Source organism: Schistosoma mansoni, chromosome 6, assembly GCF_000237925.1.
Source record: "Schistosoma mansoni strain Puerto Rico chromosome 6, complete genome".
NCBI classification, from domain to species: Eukaryota; Metazoa; Platyhelminthes; class Trematoda; order Strigeidida; family Schistosomatidae; genus Schistosoma; species Schistosoma mansoni.
Window position 1 is genome coordinate 225953 of NC_031500.1, and position 25417 is coordinate 251369.

Here is a 25417-nt window from a genome sequence, read left to right on the forward strand (position 1 = left end):
CTCCATATCCACCAACCCGGTTAGAGCACCGGACATTTGCTTTTCGCTCTCTCAATTTCGTAAACAACAGTAATGCTGCGAGAAGGCAGTGAGTAGGACTTTCCTGACAGAGACTATATACGCGTGTATATGTGGGAGCATTACGAGAGAGAGAGCGGACTCTCCCTACTCTTGGCCGTACCAGGGTCGGTGACTGCAAGAGTTTAGCAGTAGGGACCAGGTCTTAGTGCTAATTAAAAAGTCATGTTAAACTATTGTACAAATCAAAGATAAACATAAAATTGAAGTAAGAAACTTATTGCTGTTATAATGAAATTCTTCAAAATTAAACTCCAACAAATCATAGTAAATAAAAAAAAGAAAAGGAAAAGATGACTCCATGTAGAAAATGAAGTTGCTATGGTAACTAATCTGTTTAACAAAGTAACATGTTACGTGTTTACTTTTGTTCAATATTCACCATTATGAAGTGTCAATCAGATAAATAACCCTCTCCCAAAATGAAAAAATCATCATACACTTTATAATAATGGAAAGAAAATAAGTCATTTTGGAATACATCCACTGTAATAGTAGTATATATGTAAGATGGAAGTTTGGGTGAAGTCGGGAAGAAAGTGGAGAACAAGTTTCCGAGTTTTGTTGTTTATGGTACATAAGATAGGGGGACTTAGATTGATTAATTGAACACACATAAATTAACATTTCTAAGTGAAGTAATAAAATAACTACAAGAAATCTAGTTCCCGCTGTCACTTTTTTTTTCAAACATCTTGGAACATGATTGCTAGTCGACGCATAACAATGATAAATAAGGCAATAGCTACTCCAACAGCACATACTGTTGCAGTATGATATTGAACAAGTGATGTGGATCGTCGAATATGTTCACTTGATGTACGATTATTATTCTGGTTCGGTGTACTAACTGATCGACCAATTATTCTATTGTGCAATCCATCTGTTCCATGTGTATCAGCTTGTATCTGATTTGTCCCACTTGTATTCAATTTAGATATGGAATTATCTTTACATGACTCATTAGTTTCTACAGTGTTACTGCTACCACCAGTTTTCGATGATGTACCAACCAACGGAACTTCATGTTCATTCAAGTTTGTTTTCTTCACTGAATCACTATTTTGAACATATTCCGGTGGTTTATCTGTTGAGCTGGATGAACATATCTCTTTAGACCCCGATTCATTTTTGCTTTGTGGAGAAATCGTTCCAGTCATTGTATGAACTTGATTTTCAGATGAATCAACAACCTCCTTGCTTTGGTTGGCCGCTGATAATGTCTTTGAAGTTGTTGGCTTGATGTTCTCATTGCTGTGTGACACATGAGTAACTTGAGTAGCATCAGTAATGGTGGTAGAAGAAGAGGAAGAGGGAGACACTGTGTCTTGAACAGAAGTACTTGCAGATTTTTCTTTCTAAAAACCGAAAAACAAATTAAGTTAATTAGTATATGCATCCATTCAAGTTGCCACATTACATCACTACAACAAGATAAGATTATCAAGACAAGAGTCAGAGTAACAGTAACAGCATCAATCATAGTGGAAAGTAATATGGATAGACAATATTCTTCGAGAGGAACTAATTTATTAGCACTGCCTCTTAATCATTTGTAATTACTTTTATAAACGCTTTTCAGTCATGATTCAAAACTAATTGGAAAGAAATACTTCTTATCGCTTCTCTTTCCATGTATCATGGAGCAACAGTCTGCTCTGTTCTACTTAATGGCTTTCAAACATAGTCTATGAAAGTGGAAAACACGAGCAGGCTACATATTTTTGATCATAGGGATCTTTAAAGTATTGCTCGGGTCTTTTGGAAGGACCGACTGAGTAATGTTGAGGTCAAGCACGGCGCACTTTGCAAAGGTGGCGAATCGGTTTGTGAGGTAGTATATCTTCATCGAATGAGGTGGTCGAAACGTCTGTTACGTAAACCTAACTACCGCCTACTTCGAAGTCGGGTGTCTGCGAGTACAGGAGCATATTGAGGGGGGGGGAATTTAGCCATAGCCAAAAACGATGTAATCAATCCATGAGACCGTTGACTGTTGGTCTGAGCCATAACGGGAGTTGTAGACTAGTCGATGCGGTTATCGCGATTAGTAGGTTGAGATATTGAGTAACATAGCTCCATAATCAGTCACAATGACACATATGTATTCACTCTCTATCGTCTTGTCGACTTTCAATCCCAGTATCCCTTCATACACCACAGAAGAAAATACTTCTGTATATGTGATAGTCATTCTAGTCAATATTTTAGATCAAACAATCAAAGTTATCATAATCGAATTAAAGAAGGTGTTTCGTCCCATATGTATATTCAAGACTCATCACATTTGGATATATCACAATCACAGTAAAGTAATTATTCTTAAATTGATCGATTTTTCTAAGTAATAGGAACAGTTGGGGTCGTAATAAGAGTGAAGTGAATAGGACACACGTTGAGGAAGTCACCCAACTGCATCACAAGGTAAGCCCTCACATGGAATCCTGAAGGCCAAAGAACACATTACACCGAGAAATGCAGACAGATATGAGAAGAATGAACAAAAACTGGAAAAGAACTAGAACGGAAGGCTCAGGACAGTGTCGATTGGAGAATGCTGGTTGGCGGCCTATGCTCCATTGGGAGTAACAGGCGTAAGTATGTAAGTAAGAGTAATTATAACAACAACTAACAATAACTTACTGATATTAAAGACAAATCATATTGTTCCTTATCTATCTTCACTTTCATATGTAATACATCATTACCACTAAAATTTGCATTGAACTGAAACATTATCTATCTATCTATCTATCCACACTTAACAATGGAAGTGATTTAACTGATTACTTAATTTATACATTTTAAATTAAGTAGTATATACATTTAATAGTTTCTATGGAAATATTGATCTTTGAATTCATTTATTTATATATTTCTTTAATCAATTCACGTGACTTGGATACAAATTTTACATTTTGTAATATTCTTTATCAGATACAGATTACTTGTCTCAGTAATTACATAGAATATTCTTATTTGAAAGGAAGATTAGATGGAGCCCCCCCACCCACTCCTCAGTTTAAAGGTTAAGTAATCTAATCAATAGAACTTGATAACTAGATAAGAAGTAGACAGTAATTAGTCAATCTAGGTATTTTATCCCAATAAGAAATCACTTAAGGTACGAATAACACAGCAGCGACGTCTTAGATTGTATCAGTCAGTCAGTCACAACGTAGAAATTCGTACGTACATACATCAGTTTGAGTTGCCATACCACGTTAACACATAGATGCAGTTGTCGATTCAAATCCCATAGTGGTAGAAGCAGTAAAAGTATAAGCAGTAATCCGAAAAATTAGGGTTTCAAGATGTAATTCAATGAGTATAATCCAGTGAAGTAAATTTGGAAAGAGAAAATAATAGAGACATGAAGTATTCAGAAGATTAGAATTCGGGACAACACAAAGAATGGATGCACCTTCTCCATTACAAAAGATTTTGAATCATGTCATTCAAGGTCTCTAACCATTGATTGCTATCATCTAGAGGATCCCAACCACGTAGTCTACACCTACCAATATGGCTTAACCCACTTGTCAGTCACTTCATAGATTTGTGCCACGTTTTGGTCTGGCCGCCCATAGCTTTCTTTCAGCCTACTCCTACACCATAAAGCATTGCACGTCGGGGCAGTCGGTGGTTGGGCATACGTAACACATGTCCCAGCCATCTCAACTGATGAAGTTTCATTACTTCATCAATCGATTTGCCATCCTCACCTAGTACCTGTTTCCTAACAACTGCATTACTTACTCGATGGTCCCAGGATATACGAGCAATGCTTCGAAGACACCTATGATCGAATACTAGCAGTCTACGAATATCCTCTACTCTTGCCGGCCATGTTTCACAGCCACAGCCATAAAGTAGGACGGAACGAACTGCTGTGCAGTAAACCTGTCCTTTGGTTGCTACACGGATATCTCGCCTACGCCATAAACGACACAAGTTGGCAAAAGCCAGACGAGCCTTCTGTATCCGTGCTGAAATTTCGTCAAACACCAGATCAAAAGGGCTGGTGAGACTCCCAAGATAAGTGAAGCGGTCGACACGCTCAACTACTTCACTCCCTATCATTAGTTCAGGTGTCAATACAGCCCAATCCTGAAGTAACATTTTACACTTCGAGGGGGAGAATCGCATCCCTAACATGCCTGCATTGTTGCTTATAGTGGTCAGAAGACTCTGCACTAGTCAGCGTCTTTACAAAATACAACTATGTCGTCGACGTATGTGTGACTGGACAGTGCAAACTCTAGTTCTATACACAGCGTCAGTTACTAAAAACTTCAAGTACGCTTTGCTGACTAGTGTCAACTGTCTTTAATACAAGTTAAAATATTTTTATACATTCCATGATACAATACACTTGAAATGTAAATGGTATGACGAATAATAACGAACAGTGATAAATCTCAACTTAGAATCCCTTTTGTATCCATTATTTGCAATCAGCTTGCTGTAATGGTTAATACAACTTTTTAAATCAATGGACTTTTATTTATTTATTTATTTGAACACATAAATACTGGTACAAAGGGGCACCGAATGCATATGCGCCACCAAAGTCATTTGATTTGTGTGTGGGCTGTGATATTGCACGGGTACCCGGATCGTCCGTGTCCACCAACCCGATTACAGCGCCAGACATTCGCTTTTCGTTCTCTTAACTCCGTAAACAACACTCTGGCCACGAGAAGGCAGTGAGTAGGACTTCCTCACCAGTAGCTGTATACGCATCATCATGTGAGAGCATTTAGAGAGGAAGAGTGGACTCTCCACAACCCTCGCCCGTACCACGGCATTTGCGAATGAAGCAAGAAAGGGATTATACTCATAAACATTTTAGGGATAGAAATTAGAAATAATTCCAACTTTTCGTTCGTCAGTTAGATATGAGTATCGTTGGGATTGTTACATATATAAATTCCTTTTATAAATATTGATCACAACTGATAAGTTCATTTTTGTAAGAAGCTTGTGGAGTTCCATAATTTACAACTATTCCCATACAGCTATTACACTGAGAATAATTATGTGTTTACTAGTGACTAATTTCGAGAGGTAATTCGCGGAATTCTAGTGAGAAGCAGTGAGCGGTGGAGTTCACCCATGTCAGCTGTAAGGTAGTTACCCATCACCAGTATTGGAGACTGACTGAGAGAAATTAAATATGTCGAACACTGAATGCTCATGCAATTTTCTGCAGATTAGGCACTTGTCACGAGACTTGAAGGTTCTGCGTCCGATTCCAGGTGGGGTCATGGATATACAACACTTAAGTTTCCCGTGCTAAGATCAAACAGTTGTTTAGCATTCAATGGTTACCGAACTAAGGTCAGTTTGTGATGTAAAGTATAAAACTAATAATCAAGAGATAAAACTGATCAGTTACACATCATCAATTCAACTCACTTCTCGAATTCCTTTTAACCATTCACCAAAACTTAAAGGTATACGTTCCCCACTAGCTGTACCACTATCAATCGTCGAACTCACTCCAGTCGCTAATGACGATGATGAGTTTGCATTCATAGGAAACGGTGGTACAGGGTAATATACTGGAAAACATAACCAATATGCAATTTGTGGTGTTATATTTTCATTTCGATAAGGATACACATATGATGGAAATCCAGTCCATAAATGTGAGTTCATATTTTCAGTAATGTTTGTAGTATTGCTTTGAGTGGAAGAAGACAAAGAAGGCATTGAAAATGGAGTAGTATATATAGAAGTAGACGGTGTTGATGATGAATTGATTAAATTCCCAGATGATAAGTTCGATTGTGATGTAATGCCGGAGATAGAATCTGTTTGATGATCATTATTGTTAGCAATAATAGTAGTAGTAGGAGGAGGAGGAGAAGTGTTTGAATTAGCCAATGCTTTTTTATCTCTAAATTCTTCCTCACTCTAAAAAATGGAACCAAGGAAAAGAAAAAGAAAGAATGTTCATTAATAAAAAGTGAACTGATCAAATTCATTCTTTTTACTGACTACAGTTTAAATTTGTAATAAGAGAATGGGGAACTATTATACTTGACAGTTTAAGAGGATGATAAGAAGACTTAATATATCCAACTGAGTATCGGACAAGTGATGTTAACTAACTAACTAGTATGAAATGAAGCTGGAATTGACTAAATGACAACGTGACATAAAATCCCTAGATGTTGTCGAAGTAACCTTTATCGATATATATATATTCAAACTTCTTGGTTTAGATGAAGTAAGATGATGACAATGTTTTCTAAAACGACAATAAAAGCTCTGCAATTAAACCACTTAACCGAATAAACTCGACATTAAAAGCATTCATTCGAGCAACAAATCTTTTCATCATATTGAATACGAATAGTCTACTTAGAAATCCACTCATAATTACCTTATTCTAAAAAATTAGTTGTTATGAAAATCGGCCATGTTTCACTGCCATAAAGTGAAACATGGCCGGTAAGAGTAGAGGATGTTTGTAGGCTACTAGTATTCGATCATAGGTGTCTTCGAAGCATTGCTCGTATATCCTGGGACCATCGAGTAAGTAATGCAGTTGTTAGGAAACGGGTACTAGGTAAGGTTGGCAAATCGATTGATGAAGTAGTGAAACTTCATCAGTTGAGATGGCTGGGACACGTGTTACATATGCTCAACTACCGACTGCCCCGACGTGTGATGTTTTATGGTGTAGGAGTAGGCTGAAAGAAAGCTATGGGCGGCCAGACCAAAACGTGGCACAAATTCATGAAGCCACTGACAAGTGGACTGAGCCATGTTGGTAGGTGTATACTACCTGGTTAGGATTCGCGAGATGATAGCAATCGATGGTTAGAGACCTTGAATGACATGACTCAAAATCGTTTGCAATGGAGAAGGTGCATTCACTATTTGTGTTCTCCCAAATTCTGATCTTCTGAATTCTTCATGTCTCTATCTTTTTTTCTCTTTACAAATTTATTTCATTGGATTATACTCCTTCAATAACATCTTCAAATCCTAATCTTTCACATTACTGCTTGTACTCTTACTACTCCTACCACTATAGGATTTGAATCGACAAATGCATCTCTGTGATAATGTGGTATGGCAACTCGAACTGATGTATGTACGTACGAATTTCTACGTTGTGACTGACTGATGTACATAATACCCAATTATACAATCCGAAAAGTTACACTGATCCTGAAGAGCAGAGTTTAAGAGAAATCTAAAAAATTCGTTTTCCTCCCTAAACAACTACTCGAAAGGGTTTTATGGAGATTAAGCTAATTAGTGAATATTATTCATCTGACGCATCTAACCACTTGTCATACTAATCGCATTTATTTCAACCAGAAAGTATACACCTAAGACGATGGTTCATGTCAAAAGTTAATAGCTTCACCCTACCGCAAAGTTTTAAGGTGGTTAGCGGATAAGTTAGAACCAATTCGTCAACGATTATCTACTTATACATTATAAGATTCATTTGAACTTGCTGACAGCGTGAACCACATAAATATTGCTTGTAAGTTTATGGTTTTCTTTGATAAGACATCATTGTTTACAAAAATACTACTTCTTGAAACCATAAACATAATTTGCCAGCATTATGACATCCTACCTCTACCAACATCAGAATTCAAACGACTGCTAATCATGTGTAAAAAAGATGTTCAGTTCCAGTTTAACACTATCATATACCGACAAACAAATGGTGTAGCAATGGGAAGTCCGTTAGGTCCTGTCCTAGCAGATATTTTCGTGGCTAACCTCGAAAGAACCACGCTCAAAGGAGCGATTGCTGACATCAACCATGTGGTCTACACCTGTTAATGTGACTTAGTCCAGTTGTTAGTGACTTCATAGATCGACGCCACGTCTTGGTCTGGCCGTCCCTAGCTTCTTACAATCTACTCCTACACACGGCAACATCGGTCATCGAGGTGGGCGATAATTGGGTATACGTGACACATGTCCCAACTACCTTAGCTGGTGAAGACTTACTACCTCATCAATCGATTTTCTATCTTTGCTTATTGACTTATCTCTAACCCCGACTAGTGCTTACTCGGTGGTCTCAAACTACACAATCGATGCTTTGAGGGTGTACCTTTTGTAGGTAAAACAAATGGATGACTATGGAAATTATGCAACAAAAATATGCATAACAACAACTTAAAAAACAGTTCCAAAAGTTTCATCATTTTTAATGTTTGTCCTGTCATAACAAAAACAAATGGATGAAAAAACAACAAATCACCATCATAGATATTTGAGCAGCAGCTTCATTGGCTTCTTCATTCATTGATGATGAAGCGGTAGTTAAGGGTAGAAGTAAATTGTTAGTTGGTCCACATATGCTGCAAACGTAACTCTGTGATCTGGAGTAAAATTAAGCGAAGTAAAATAATAGTCAGTCAGCTGCAACGTAGGACCAGGCACACAATGCATCGGTCCAAGTTGCCATACATCTTTAGCACAACAAGCTAAACACCGAATTCGTAGAAGTAGTTAATTTAATGGTGGTAATATATAAAAGAAAGGTTGTATATAAGGATATAATACAGGAAGAAAGACAACTATCATAATACCAATTAATACGAGATGTTACAAAACTGTGAGTAATTTATTTGTTTACTGAATAGAGGTTTAAGTATTTCTCCAACAGAGTTAAACGCTTTTCAATATGAGAGCCACAATGTTACTACTCTTTTGGACAAGATAAAATGAAGTGGAGTGGGTTTTAAACTTGAGCCAAATGGTTAAAGACTGAGTGTTGTGATTGCTTAGCCGATGCTGATAGCCTGAGGAATTTTAGGCACACCAAGTGTCTGTGCTAACATGTTATCTCACGGTCGAACAGCAAGTGAGAAATCAAAAACAAGACACACTATTAGGGGAAGTCGTTTATACACCTGCTTAAGGTTTCTATCCACATGTCATTGTCTAGGTCGGAAGTACAAATGTACGTACACCAATGATTTGTGAATTGTCAGTTACAGTTTCTGAATCATTCGTCAGTTTTCTCACTCATATTACTGGTTTGACAGGAGTATAGAAAGCGTGTATATTTGAACAGAACGTCCTGGATCGTAACAAAGGCTTTACACAGCTTCATGAAACCTGAATGTGATGTAATTAGAATATTCAGCTAAATATGTCACAAAATGATAAAACACTACAATGTTTGACATATATCAGCTCGATTTTTATACAATTCAATCATAAAGTACAGCTTTATCCACTCCGATTAGAGTCACAGGTTTTGTGTGTGAGTTAGTGAAACTATTTGGCTTCCCAAAGTAAATTGATAAAGATAGATATCTACAGAGATCCGCTTCATGATCATGATAAAATCACTTTGGATGGTACCAAATTTATAATGCACCTGAATTGTGTATTGATATTAACTGGGACATTTCAAATAATGGTCTAACTCCTCTTCATTTACTCACCATCCTGGGACAACCAGATTGACACAAGCCCTTCAACGGTTAGTGAATTTTGGAAGGCTGCAACTAAAGAGTCCTACATTTTTTGCGTCAGTTAGTAAAGCTCCAACTGGTTGCTCAAAGTAAATCAGGGAGAAAGTCTCGACCTATAATTCAGTGGTTGAAAATCGACTGTTTCAACCACGAAGCTAATAGTGCTTACATAATATTATTTGAGTTTCCTTTACTGACAAATTAATATTCAGAGCATATATTATGAGACATCAAAACGATTGCTTTCGCTAGAAATCAACAATAACAACTGTTGCTGACCTATATCCACAAAATATACTGGTATGGCCTAGAAGACTCTCTACTCATTGAATTCAATGAACGTTAGCTACAAATCAATATTCCTTACGATCACGGATTAGAAACAGTGGTAAAGAACATTAATCATTATGTTTTTAGACGACGGTTTAGCAAAGTTATACAAATTCGGATGACAGATTTATAGTACTGAAGAATTTCTCTGACAACGATATTAAATATCTACATGTGATTATACAATTCAGTTAGATTAGAGCAACAACTTTTACATTTTAATGTCTAATAAAGAATGATTTTATGGATAGATCTCCTTTTTATTATGGATTTTGTTAACTACTTTCATATTTCTACAGTTCATGGGTCTCAGTCACACACAACATGCTTCGGTAACTACCTCTGTAAACAGCTACATATCAAGTTCTTTTAGAAAAAACTCGTGTTTTCCAGAAAAGCACCAACCTAGAACAGGATTTAAAATCTTAAAGCTGATCCATTATTTTGTCATAAATTGCTGAAGAGATTCGCCTTCAGGTTATGATGAACTTACCTAAATTGAAAATAAATTATTAACACACTTGAGGTTTATATTAACATTGACTAGGAAGTGTGAGTTTTTAATTAGAAACGACAGCAGTAGTGGTCTTGTAATTCTCCTACGTTTGTAAGTAAAAAACACTGGAATCTACAAAATATTCCAAACCTAATTAAAACTCATTTTTGTATTAGCTGTTTGAATCTTTCCATTAATGTTTAGGATTACAATTGATTGGTCTCTTATTGGCATATAAGCATCCTGTGCGGATTACTTTGATATTTCTCGAAGTCACAAGCATTCAAAGTAGAGACGGGTGGTGGCCAGCAGTGGAGTCCAGGACGCGCGTTTCGTCCTATTTGGAAATTGTCAGTCGGATCTACCTGCATCCTAGAGTCGATGTTCGCTCCGGAACGCGCGTGCTGGATTCCACTACTAGCCACTATCCATTTCTATTCATAACTGTTAAAGAATTGGAGATTTTATTTCGGACAGTACATTAACTGGAGTGCTGCTATGCAGTTTATAGACAGTTGACATCACCCTGTTGGCTACTCTATATATTTCTAGACTGATTTGCTACGTACAGTCCAGTGTACTTGACCTTAAATGCGAGGATTAGTGATACTACCTCTCTGCTCAAACAGAAGTAGGTGGATTAGGGTTTGGACCCACGACTTGTTCGTTGGTATTCAAACACCTGAACAACTGGAATACCGCTCCACTCTACATCATGTAATATTTCTTCGTAAGCGACATGAAGGAGAAATTGCATTAGGAGTGACAGATTTGTTAAGCTAAGGGCATGAGTGCATAGCCCAAAAGACAAATGCTTGAGATTATTAATATTAGATGAGGCAAGCAACCAATGCAAATTATCCTACACGCAATAACAAATGTAAGATCCACTTGACAAATAAGCAAAAGGACATTACACACTTGCGAGCCAATAACTGACGTTCTTCTTTTGGTTGATTAAGTGAGCCAATTGCACCGACACCACAAGTAGGCATGAATCCAATCAGAGCTAACAATGTAGTACGAATAGACCATGATGGTCTCCATGATTCGGGATGATGTCCTGAAATACTTAAACATATTTTCCGATGTACTTCGAAACGTCCATTTGGCTGAAGAGAAAAAATGGTGTGTTAATAGATATTTAGGAACACCTTATACGTACTTAAGTGGACCACAAAGTGACTACATTTTAGAGTATTTTGCGATGCTATCGTAACAAAAAATGCTTGATAAAATAACATATCAAGGAATGTAAGAGGAGAGAAAATAATAATGTGAGGAAATAAAGAGTGAAAGTCAAAATAATACCAAAGGAAATAGGTTAAATAAAAGCATTCATCCTAAATTTCCTATTTGTAGTTTTTAAAAATGCAAAATTAAATTACAATACGGACGCTACTAATCTCCACTACGAGCTATATTGACAACATCCCAGGATATTGAATTATATACTTTATAATCCAAACGATGCTGTTATTCTGGCTAAAAAATGTCGGTTAGACAAAATTATTTGTTACAATGCTACACCACTAATTAACTGTATCTCTACCTTTCCAATTGAGTTGAATCGTCAGAAAATAATGCCTGATAATGAGAGATACTGAGAAGTCACCCAAGAAAAGTTCCTAGGCAACCGAAGACCATGTTTTCAAACGATTTGAATGATTGACGAGTGATTCCCACTACGTCAAACTACAAGCTGTTGAACTTCAACATTATTTAAATGGTTCTGCTGTTGAGTGTATATAATATTGTGGTAACTTAATTTATCGTGTTACCATGGGATGTCGTGAAAATAGTCAAACTTCATATTTTAAATGATGGACTGGTCCCAGTTACATAACCACCTGGTTGATAGTGGTTCTGATAACCTGGGAGCGTGATCGCAGTGCCCAAGGTAAAACCACCTGAAACTGACCGCAGAAAGGTTTCGTAGGTAGTTTTCGATGTGCAAGCTCCATACTTTTACAGACTTATCACCAACATTACAAATTCGTGGAACAAGGTGAGGTGTGAAACTGTTAGGGTCGACTACCTTTTGGTCCCTTTTCTTTGTGAGATGAAACCACTGGAGATACTGGTTATCCGCGTTAAATACCCTAGTGCTATCAAATGTTAACATGTCTAACGGTATGACTCAGTCCCAAGACCTTAGATTTGCCATTTTTGGCTTACGGCTATTCAAGAGACAAATTTAGGTCAACAAGAGGTACTCTCTCCAAAGTTATTGCTAAAATTCTTTTGAAGACAAAGTGAAAGTATTGTACTAATACTGAGTATCTACAATTAACTATACAGATGGCTTGAAAGGATTGAGAGAAATATAGTTTCTCCATACACACAGGTAGGGAATAAAAACATAATGAACCTACAGTTGCACCAAAACTCCAACAACATTCTGAGTCAGTCTTCTAGGTTTCGTATAATTTGCGCAGAGTGAAAGAAGCCAAATAGTTTGGGGATAACGTGTACCAGACTTGCACCAGAATGATTAAGATGTACATTGAGTATGCCCTTCTCAAAATGGGTACTACAACTAACAGTACTGTGGTACAAAATTTTTAGGTCGAATTCAGCCAGTCCAGTAGATAAGCTAAGTGACCAATGAACTGGACAACCGTGTAGACCAACAACTATACTCTTTGAAGGTTTATGCAGCCACAACTAGAGCGTTTTGTCTATTAATATGCTGCTTATAGACTCGTTGAGATTAAATTAGCATATACATATATGTGGTTTTAAAAGTAAACCTAGTGGTCGCACGGCTAAACCTTGAAACAATAGAATGAGAAGAATGGACATAGTTTTGGAGTTACTTAGATAAGAGTATCTTAAACAAACGTGGAAGTAAACGATGGCTTGAGGATACTTACAGTTAACAGTACGATATTTGGAGGCTTCATCGGATATTCTGAAGGAAAAAGAATTCTTCCATGATATAAACCGCCCTGAAAGTCAGAATCTTCAGGACCTCTAATCGTGAAGTGCCATTCGAACAGATTATCCTAAGGATTATATCAGAAAATATAAAGTCGAACCTCTAGAGGTCTCGCAAAGTATAGTTCGGTAGGCTTCGAGAGTTCTTGTGCTTCTTTCATCAACCGTTTGACAGCTAAGAACATAAAACTGACAAATAAAAAAAGACTAACCTGGATTTCGCGAATTATACGTCACAACCATTATTTCAAATTTCTGTCCTCATTATGGCCTTGCATTTTGAAACAGTTAAAACTATTAAATTCACTTCGTATTGTTTGGTTGAAACTTACTATTAACGTTTAGGACTGCAATTGATCAGTCTCTTATTTGCACATGTGCATACTGTGTCTACTGCCTCGAAATAGCCTTAATTCACAAGCATTACGAGCATAAATGGATAGTGGCTAACAGTGAAATCCAGAACATGCGTTTCGTCCTATTTGGGACTCGTCAGTTTGCTTATAACACTTGTGAATTAATGCAATTTTGAAGCAATACGCACAGTATGCACATATGGCCAACAAGAGACTGGTCAATTGCAGTCCTAAACGTCAATCGTAAGTTTCAACCAAACAATATCAAGTGAATCTAAACTTCACCACATTGCACAAGTAAGTGGCTATCAGGACTCAGTAGCTGAATGGATAACGTGGTGTCGTTTGAAGCGCAAGGTACTGGGTATGAGTCCCAGAGTTTGCACCAACCCTGAGATGCAGGTACATCCAGCTAACGAGTTCCGAATAGGACGAAACGCGCGTGCTGGATTTCACTGCTAGCCACTATCCATGTCTGCTTTTGAGTTAAGACAATTTCCCCAGCTTTTTGAATACGACATAATATTTTAATGGTAATCAGGAGAAAAATAATTTCACTAGGAATTCAAAGCACAGAATCAGAGGTCAGGGTTAATGCTCAGTTAGAAAGCTCGTAACTTCCCGGATAATTTGCGAATGACTATTGTAAACTAGTTTATGGTTTTGTGTTCTTGTCTTAAGAGTACAGGGCGGTTCCAAGTGTTTCGTAACATTAGATATGATAACTTCAGCCCCTGTTTGCAATAATTTGATTGAATATGAGACTTACTGGAGGTTGGTATTGACGATGCAACGGATGTTCTAGTTTTACAACTAGCTACCAGTAGCACCTTCTATATTCGATCGTTTCCAGTCAGATAGAAATCAGAAGTCAGACGAGAAGAGGCAGGAAAGATATATTTGATTCGTTACCAATATATCGAGGACCTTTTCTATAAGCTGGCTAATGAAACGTAGGAGCTGTGTCCCACGCCGTGTTGAAACGTGATCTGGTACGGATGCATGACCGAAAGCCTTCAGTTAAACAAGTCCACTTAAACAACATGGTCAGCATCCAATGTCGAACACTTAATGAGCTATTGATTTTGGGGAATTATTTACAGCTACAGATCACTCCCCCCCTAGTGAGGCAGTGATGCCCCTAAGACGTGACCAGCCAGAAGTTTAAACCCAACGAGTTTGTCGTTGGTAAACACTCTTCTGATAGCTTGCTTCGTTTAGCAGCGTCTGGTCGTCTTTCCTTAAACTATGGGACCAAAATGTACAACATAGCAATAAAGAAATATAGTACAATGAAAAATTCCGGTTCCTTGCGAAACTTCGTCGTTCTTTTCCAGCAGTCCTGGAAAAGAGGAAAAATAGAACGTGTGAGTGCATATCAAAAATACACTCGTACTTGCGTAGGGACACAAGATGAGCGGGAAAAAAAAGAATAAACTAATACACTAACAAAAAGCGTAAAAGCGATCGCAAAAAAGGTTTTCTTTTGGTTTTTTTTTAATATAAAAATATATATATATACGCTCAAAAAAAATTAAAAAATGCTTTGTTTTTTTTTTATATAAATAAAAAAAAATGAGCATATTAAAAAAAATTTTATAATAAACTATGCAAGGGTAATTCAAGACAAAGCTTATGTCCTACGTGCAATATTCGTTAAGATGTTCTGGAAATCTTACTCGTCTTCCAGAACGCGTTGTTTTAGGTTTATCTATCGACGTTGACGAAGAATCAAGTTGTGTGTCGGCTGTCGTGTAGGGTACTACGAGTGTAGTAGCTATGTCGTTTGCTTGTACCGAAGGAAATTCGACGTGGCTAGGGTTTCCTTCTAAGTACGCTGCTTTGAGTCGGTCGATACTGATGCTATCGTTCGTACCGTTCTTATCGACTACATAGTACTTAGGTTCGCGTTGAAGAACTTTGAAGGGTCCTTCGTATGCTGATTCGAGGGGTCGTCGATGTGAGTCTCGACGAACGAAAACGTGTGTACTATGTCGTAATTCGGGTTGAACGAAAACATCAGTTGATTGAGGTCGAGTGTGAGCAGGTTTAACTGAACGCATAGCGTATGTAAGCCTACTCGTGTAAGAGTTTAGATCCATAATCAATGAAGAAGCTGAAGGATCCACGAATTCTCCTGGGAGTCGGAGTGTCGTTCCGTAAACGAGTTGAGATGCCGTGTATCCAATGTCAGCTTTCACTGCATTGCGGATACCTAGCAAGACGAGTGGAAGAGCGTCTGTCCACTGTGAAACGTTTGAAGCTGATAATGAGGCTTTTAGTTGTCGATGAAAACGTTCTACCAACCCGTTTGCTTGTGGGTGGTAGGCAGTCGTTCGGAAGCGCGTGATTCCTAAAAGTGAGGTTAGACAACGGAAAAGTCCAGATTCGAACTGGCGTCCGCGGTCTGTAGTGATTGTGGAAGGGCAGCCGAAACTTGCTACCCATCGTTCGACGAAAGCGCGGGCCACGGTTTCAGCAGTAATGTCCTTAATCGGTACTGCTTCTGGCCATCGAGTAAAACGGTCTACGCATGTTAGGAGATATGAGTATCCGTTCGAGTCGGGTAAGGGTCCTACCAAATCTAGATGGACGTGGTCGAAACGAGCGTCAGGGGTTTTGAAAGAACCTAAGGGACATTTGTTGTGTCTTACGACCTTAGCTTTCTGACAGCTAACACAGGAGCGTGCCCACTCCCTCACGTCTTTATTCATGCCAGGCCAGCAAAAGCGTTCGGCTATAAGTTTGACTGTTGCACGAGCACCTGGGTGAGAAAGATTGTGCAACGTATTGAAGACGTTGCGGCGATAATGTTTTGGTACAATTGGACGATCCCTACCTGTAGATGTGTCACAGAGTAAGGTTTCCTTACCTGTTCCCATCTGCCTAACACTTAGTTTAAGAGTTGTCGAGGATAACTCATGCTGAAGATCAATGTCTTCTTTTTGAAGCTGAGCGAGTTTAAGAAGGTCGATTCCTTGGAAACTGTTCAAGGAGCTAATTCGAGACAAGGCGTCTGCGACTACATTGTTAGCTCCAGAACTGTGTTGTATGTCTGAAGTAAACTGCGAAATGTAGTCGAGTTGTCGAGACTCTCGCGGTGAGTACTTGTCTGAAGATGAATTTAAAGAGCAGGTAAGAGGTTTGTGATCGGTAAAAAGCGTGAATTCTCTTCCTTCGATGGAATGTTGAAAATGCCGTACAGCACAATACATAGCTAGGAGTTCCCTACCGAACGTGCTGTACCTAGATTCCGCGTCTAGAAACCGTCTCGAGAAAAATCCTAGAGGTTGCCACGAGTCGTTAACCCATTGTTGTAAGACTGCTCCGATTGCTGAGTCGGATGCGTCTACTGCGATACTAATGGGCGCTTGAGTGTCCTGATGAACAAGCAGGGTTGCTTTAGCGATGTGTTCCTTAACTGTGGAGAATGCTTTACGGGCTATGTCGTCTAAACTAATTGATTTCGCATTTCCACGAAGCTGATCGGTTAACGGTTTCATAAGGGACGCGCATTTAGGTATGAACCGTCTATAGAAACTTACGAGTCCGTTAAAAGTTCGTAAGTGCTTGATCGTGGTCGGTTCTGGGTAATCCAGAATGGCCGCCACTTTGCTCCTAAGGGGTTGGATGCCTTGGGCATCAATAGTGTGTCCTAAGAAGTCTAAGGAGTTAGTCCCGATTTGGCATTTCTGAATGTTGACAGTAATGCCATGCCTTTGGAGTCGATCGAAAACAATGTCCAGATGTTTGAGATGCGATTCTCTGTCCGGACTTGCTATTAGACAGTCATCAACATACGCATGTACGAAGTTGAGACCTCGGAAGACATCGTCGATAAACCTTTGGAAGGTTTGAGCCGCATTTCTTAAACCAAAAGGCATTCGTAGAAATTCGTAAAGACCGAAAGGAGTGATGATGGCGGTTTTAGGAATGTTGTCAGGTGCCATCGGTATTTGGTTATAAGCTTTAACCAAGTCGATTTTCGAAAAGACAGTTGTACCTTTCAAGGTAGCTGTCAAATCGTGAATATGAGGCAGCGGGTAACGATCGGGAATGGTTTTAGCATTCAGACGCCGATAATCACCAGTTGGCCGCCAATCATTGCTGTCCTTTTTAGGGACCATGTGCAATGGGGATGCCCATGGACTATTCGATGGTCGAATTATCCCTAGGTCCATCATGTGGTCGAATTCGTTTTTAGTTAACCTAAGCTTTTCGGGAGCGAGTCTTCGGGCTTTTGAGAATACAGGTGGTCCTGTAGTCGAGATGTGATGTGTAACATTGCTGGTTACACAAGGTAATTTCGATTGCGATTGGTATATCCCGGGGTATTTGTCGAGTACTGATTGGTACAATGGGTCTATGGCGTGCTTAATCGTGACTGGGGATAACCTGCAACCAGAACAAGGAGTTACGCAAACGGATAACTTAGTGTTTCCGTCTATTAACCATCGTGAGCGTGTGTCGATGAGTAGATTGTAGTGTTGTAACAGGTCTATACCAATGATTGGCATAGAGACGTCTGCAACAACGAAAATCCAGTGTATGGGTTTGCGTAAACCCACGTTAAGGTAGACGTACCTTTTACCGTAAGTAGCGATCGGCTTTCCGTTTGCCGCCTGTAAACTTAAAACAGACTCGCGAAGTCTGTCGTCGGGATTTGCTGGAAGAACGCTAACTTCTGCGCCAGTGTCGACGAGGTAGCGAACTTTCGTTGTCACATCTGTGACGTATAACAGACGGCTGTGTTCGCCGGCTACGGTTGCCGTTAACGCGTGCCGTCTGGGAAGTTTCCCGAACTGTTTTTCGTGTCACTCGATTTTGGGGTCGGATAATCGCAGGGCTTCCTGCAATTTCTAGAGGATTTACCGTACTGGTTGTGATACCAGCACCAGTCGGGGTTGTCTGTCTCTCGACCACGAAAGACAGATCTCTTACGTGAAACGATCCTACGTGAGGATTTTGACCGACTACGGTCATTACGAACTCTAAGATATCTTGTAAGCGTGTGACATAGTCCGGCCATGTCAGTCGAGGTCGATTGGGGTTTTTCTTTGATAGTAAAAACCTCGGCCTTAGAAAATTTGGTGATTTCCAAGATTCGATCGGCAGATGCAGCTAGTTCATCTATGGCATTGTTTTGAAATGAAACAAGTACTGCCTGCACCTGTTGAGGGAGTTTAGACAAGAAAAGTTGTCTAAATAGGCCATCATCGAAAGTTCGTTGGCCAATGACTTCTCTCATTCTAAGCAACATGTCCGTCGCAGAACCATGTTGTAAGTCGATATTGTTAAGGAGTTGGTCTAACCGTTGTCGATCAGTTAGGTCTCCGCGTTTTAAAATCGATAGTTTAAGCGTTTCGTAAGGTTCGGGAACATCACTAGTAAACATACTAGGTGTTACGTACCTGTTAGACCCGCGCGGTAACGCCTTAACTACCGCGAGGAAACGTGTGCGCGAGTCCGTGATTCCGTGCATGTAAAAATCAGCTTCTGCGTAGCAGAACCAGGACTCGATATTGTCGGGCCAAAATGGCGTTAACTGAATCGAAATAGGGGGAATAGACTTTAACTTAAAAACCTTGGGTGAGTGTTCCGTCATAGTAATATAGATGACGAAAAATGTCTAATTAAAATATATCCGGAAAAAAAATTCGCGAAAAAAACAGTACATCACAATATATAAAATTCAAATAAAGAATAACAATAATAATATTCCAAAATGGAACAGACTCACAGTTTATTGACTTGGTGTACCAGATCACGTCGGTCTCACCAATGACGATGTAACGGATGTTCTAGTTTTACAACTAGCTACCAGTAGCACCTTCTATATTCGATCGTTTCCAGTCAGATAGAAATCAGAAGTCAGACGAGAAGAGGCAGGAAAGATATATTTGATTCGTTACCAATATATCGAGGACCTTTTCTATAAGCTGGCTAATGAAACGTAGGAGCTGTGTCCCACGCCGTGTTGAAACGTGATCTGGTACGGATGCATGACCGAAAGCCTTCAGTTAAACAAGTCCACTTAAACAACATGGTCAGCATCCAATGTTGAACACTTAATGAGCTATTGATTTTGGGGAATTATTTACAGCTACAGTATATTTCGATGCCAACTGCATTTATCAGAGCCTTTGGAATCATCGGAAGTAGTAACTGTCACGTCATTAGGCGAATGTTGTGTTTCAAATCAATGACAAGAAGAGTGAGGCGAATTAAAGGAGGAAAAGGGTCAAAGAAATGTGGGCAAAAAGATCCCTTTGTAGTAATGTACTAGTAAATGAAAGCGATCCTGTGAAGTGACATTATTAAAACTTATAACAGCTTCACTTTACGCACTATGTACTAAGCAGCCATTTATAAATAAATAAATTGGTTTGTAACTGTATACGTGATTGTGATGCCACAATTAGAACCATTCAACTGAAAAGGCTTTTGTCTCATCAAATGAAACAAATATGGATAGAGCATCTAGGCTAACTTTCATTGTTCTGGATGAATCCCATTTAACGTGGCTTTCATGGCTTCGGAAATTAGCTTAAATTTCTTTTGTTTGAGGAGCTCCCAGACTTTTTTCTTCCCCATACCACAGCAGGAGTAAGCTGCTTTTAGATCTAGGACTTAGTCCAATTTAATTGTTTAACATCAAGACTCCAAGTAAGCAGCCCCAGGAATAGTTATAGCATTATGGATAGCTATTGAAAAAAGTTTCCAAGAACGTATCGTAGCAGTGAACAGGTCTTCAAAATACATAGTTCCGTAAGTCTTCGATATTTGTTTCTGACCTCATTAGGTTTTATGGACTCACCTAGCTGAAGGCTCTCAGTCACTCATACACATCAGATCACGAGTGGGTACGTCATGCCAAACATCTCCTACAACCGCTACTCAGCTTACATTATTCACTTCTCGACATATCGATATTCCACCAAATATATCCTCGAACATCTTTATTTCCGACTTCTGATTTGACTGGGTTGGCATTATTAAATTACAAAGACGTTATGTGTAAAGAGGTTGTCTAATTCTGAATACCTTTGGCATATTTAGTATCTTGTGCTTTAATAATGATATCCACCAGTGTTACTGAAATATGTAAGTGAGATTGATCTGAAGTAACTAGTTTTCCATGACTGAGATTGGACATTATGTACAGAAACCCTTTTTATGAAATCGGATCCGGGATTCATTTTGCTTCAATGATGAATCAGCGTTCTAAACAATATTCTGCTAGACAACTTACCAGGGTAATAGGCTACAATTTCAGGCTTTAGAATATCATTTCAAAGGTTTCCATTGGTCTTCAGAGACGTGGATGAATTGTAACTCTTCGAATTCTGTTTCCCTAATATTTATCGACCAAAGCCATTTTTAAAGCAGTGTGAATCTTTAATTAGTGAGTTACTACGTGTTGTTTTTTAATTCAATAATAAATTCCGTTTATTTCAACGATGACTAAGAGACTAACAGATGCTCATTTGAAACATTAAAGTGGTCCTGTAAAATTCTTGTAAAAAACTCCACTTTCTTAATGATACTTCAGAAATTGTGCACATTTACCTAAGATACTTATTATTAATCACTTTCTACATAATAGTCTATAATCAACAAATAGTCACATCCTTCCACTCATAATTTGATCATGACATAAAGCCAAGTTCTGCAAGCTAATAGGGATCGCAGTTAGTTTATTACCACATCTGGTAACGAATGAAGGCCCTTACACGTACATATCAATAAGTGACATGACAATTTTTTTACAGTATGGTTTTTTTGGATGTAGAATGGAAGTTCTTCAAGTCTAACAAAGGTCCTAATGACTTTCATCATGATGCAGAAAAGATTTTGTATCTCTTACACATGAGTTATATTTAGTGGTTTCAGAAACTTCTAGTAAATTTTATTTAAAAATTATACTGGCGTGGGAACTAACTAGATGATAAAAACAATGACACTTTTTTCAATAGTATAACGTTGAAATAATATTCGTATTACAATTATCCTCAGAGTGTATTTCAGTAATATTACGGAGTTATGATGAATTAATGGAGTATGATAATCGTATAGCACATGAATTATCAATGACAACAAATATAGAAATATAGATTACCACCTTATGATTACTTGGTCAAGATTTACATTTTACATAAATCTAAAACTTTTAGATATTTTCGTGTCACTCAACATGTGCAAAGTCAGGACTGGAAAATACTTGTCGATTGAACAGACGAGTTGAATAATGTCCTTATACGAAGTAACTGAAAGAAAAATAATATAGTAAATTCAAAATTTTCTAAATGGAAACCCACAGTCAATAAATGGAAGGATGTGAAATTTACGCACCAACGATAGTGACCGATAATAAGATACGAAAGCCAGCAAACCTGAGTAGTTACTTCACAGTTTGTTGGTCTGTTGTTATACAGTAAACACTTACTCAAGAAGCATTTAATACTAATAAGATCCAAACACAATCGAAATTATACTTATGACCTATTAACCATTTTTACTTGTCTAATTAATTGAAATATTTGTGGCATTTGTAAAAACTAGTGATTCATTTGTACTTGATTGCCCGCTGATTACGAATTCCAAATATAGTACATTCATTTATACTCATCTAATTCTGCCTGCTTTAAATAACACTGTTTCGGTAATTCTTTGTTGGTACATCCTAGTAATCACATCAACATCGTGTTGGAGCTTGTGATGGAAATTTTCACAAAATGGTTCGTTAGAACGATCGAAAGGTTGGAAAATCTATCCCCAAGTCGCAAAACAAGCAGCCATGTGTAATTTTGGTGATCAACTACATGTGCAGATGCGTGATCAGTTAATTTCTGAGGTAAATATTCCAAATTTAGAAAAAGAATTAACTAAGAAGCCCAAAGGTTCATTCCAAGAAATGAACACAGCATGTGTTATTTATAAGACTTGATTTTCAGTTGGTGAACATTTCTCATACGTTGATTAGTCGTGATGAACTACATTCTTATTGTCACCCAAGCCCGCGTTTGGTAAGTAATGGTTCCTATTCTCGCGGGAATAAAAGTAGTTTACCAAAGAATTGCAAAGCAGATCACAGTGCAGAGCAGAGTTCGGCAAATGTCTATCATGTGGTACGTTTCACTCGGATGGTTCATGTATCTTTTGTCATGACAAATGCTTTAAGTATGGTAAAATGAAACACATCAAACCGGTCTGCAAAGTTACTGTTCGTTTTTCCACTAGTGGCGGTCAACCATGTGGTTTAAATTTTATTTGATTGGATGTAAAGATGCCACAAGTATTCGGAGTTTGACAACACCTTAACCAGTAGCATCTTTCATAATCTAAATGTGCCAACCAAGTCATAAAATAGGTCAGAAATAAAGATGTTCGAGGATATATTTCGTGGAATATCGATATGTCGAGAAGTGAATAATGTAAGCTGAGTAGCGGTTGTAGGAGATGTTTGGCATGACGTACCCACTCGTGATCTGATGTGTATGAGTGACTGAGAGCCTTCAGCTAGGTGAGTCCATAAAACCTAATGAGGTCAGAAACAAATATCGAAGACTTACAGAGCTACTGATTTTGAGAATTTATTTAGCACCCCAGGTGCTCCTAGTGGTCATTTATCTATATCCAAGATTTTGAAAGATCGAAGCTTAAGTAGTCCCTCATTTATTGTGTCATTAGAAAATATCAATCTGATCTTTGAGGACAACGGGTGAATTATGTTCCTCTTTTCATTCAGTGGGACCCAGCCATTGAAATTCGTGTATTGCCCGTTCCAGGTCGGTCTGGTGTGCATAGGTCTCTGCAAAAGACCGTCTGACTTTTTCAACCGGACATCAAGAAAATGAAATTACTCGTATGCTTTTGCTTCCAAAGTGAACCGAATTGAGGGGTGACAATAATTAAAACTATTCAAAAGTTCATTTAGGTCCACATCTTCACAAATAATGAAAGTATCATCCATATTTCTCTTGCATAAATGAAGTCTCTCAATTATTGGTCTAGGTAGCGCATTTTCTAGATTGGCCATGAAGCAACCAGCCAAGGGGGGACCCAGTGGTGAACCCATTGCAACCCCATCTGTCCACAAAAGTCATCACTAAATCTGAATTGCACGTCGAGAGTTCATCGTGTAAGTAGCTCTTTTAGATGATGTTTTTGGATACAAGTATCAAGGTTATTATTTTAAATGTAGTTACATAAAAAACATACAGTTTCTGTGAGACGAACATTTGTAAAGAGGGACGTGACATCCAAATAAGATCATTTTATTACCGTTCACATTGATATTTCTAAATGAGTGAACAAAGTCGAAGGAATCAAAAGAGTTGTATCCAATGGTGTGATTTTTTAGTGGTTTGCAAAATATCAGCTAACTACTTAGCAATCAGATGGTACGGTAAGTTGTTCATATCAAGCATAGGACGTACAGAGACATTGTTCTTATGAACTTTTGGGAGTCCATATAGTCCTGGTATAACGGGACCCGACGGTTTTAGATCTTCATAGAGGTCAAAATTGATCGCAAACTCATTTTTCATCCTCCTCATGGTCTCAATCAACATCTGTTCCGTTTTTTTAGTCGCGCCTTTTGGATGGTTCCTTTGGAGAGTCTGACAGGATCAGATAATATTGAGGATAGTTAAGTGACATAGGACAATTCCTGCACCATTACCTGAGCGACACTACACTTGATCCTGATTTCTCCGGAGACCAAATAATTGAGATTTATGCCCTTTTGTAAGTAACTGACTAATTGTGGGTGTTGTGTTTACACATTGACTACAACAGTCTAAAGGATTGTTGTTTTCAAATGCTCATAATCTTTATTAAATACTTGAATAAGGTCTCTTCTGGACGAATGAGGCTTTCAAACTTGATTTCGGCGTTGAGTTCAGTAATGTCAGCCGACATACTACGAAATTTAGGACCAAGAGATAATGCATGTAGCTTGATTGTCGATAATGTTATACTGGAGTAATTAAAACAACTATCTGGCCTTTCCGAAAAAGAAACTTGAGTCTCGGTCGGTCTTAAACTTTTCATTAATCTCAAAATCACCTCTTCTGTAAGATTTCTGCCAACAATATCAATGTAATCGCTGAATTTGAAACGTTCATCTTCCGACAAATCATTTAATGCATGTGTTCATAATGAAATATTCCATCCCAATTCTGGCAGTCTAGACTCAATTTAATCGACATTATTCAAGGTGAGACGTATACCTGTAAATACGAATGTACAGCTTAAGTAAGTGACTTCGTCGAAAAGAAAATTTTCTTCGCTGAATTCCCTTCAATTTCAAATGGGGTGAGGAACAAGAGTCATGCCTGCAAAGTCTACTGAGGTTTCATCAAAAAGATTCTTCTCTTCAAACTTACTCCTCTGATGCACATTTTGTACATATTACTGATGCATAACCTGTAGGTATTGGTGCGGCTTAGTAGCGGGAAGGTAGATCAGTTATCTGTGTTTCATGCTAACGTACTGTTACCTAACAGAGTTATCCACAAAATCAGCGAAAATCACTATCACGAGATAAACCTGCTAAAACTGCAGACTGTTTGTTAGTGCAATATTTACCTGTGAGACGTTTAGATATCAGTAAGGAAATTTGTTGATACTTTGGATGTTATTCATTTATTTATTTCTTTACTTAAACACATACATATTGGTATAAAAGGGCACCAGATACATATGCGCCACACAAAATAGTGAAAGTAGGAAGAGGAGGG

The 25417-nt window shown here is 38.2% G+C and overlaps 1 protein-coding gene across 1 annotated transcript; it reads right to left on the reverse strand.

The window, feature by feature from the left end:
- Nucleotides 1–228: 228 nt before the first annotated feature.
- On the reverse strand, nt 229–13560 carry Smp_174670 (putative non-canonical ubiquitin conjugating enzyme; the record flags this gene model as incomplete). Its single annotated transcript, XM_018797851.1, has 7 exons — nt 229–1436; nt 5500–6000; nt 8327–8447; nt 11299–11489; nt 13254–13385; nt 13419–13492; nt 13530–13560. 7 exons carry the CDS (start codon nt 13558–13560, stop codon nt 765–767), a joined length of 1722 nt encoding a protein of 573 aa, XP_018652852.1. The 3' UTR covers nt 229–764.
- Nucleotides 13561–25417: the final 11857 nt, after the last annotated feature.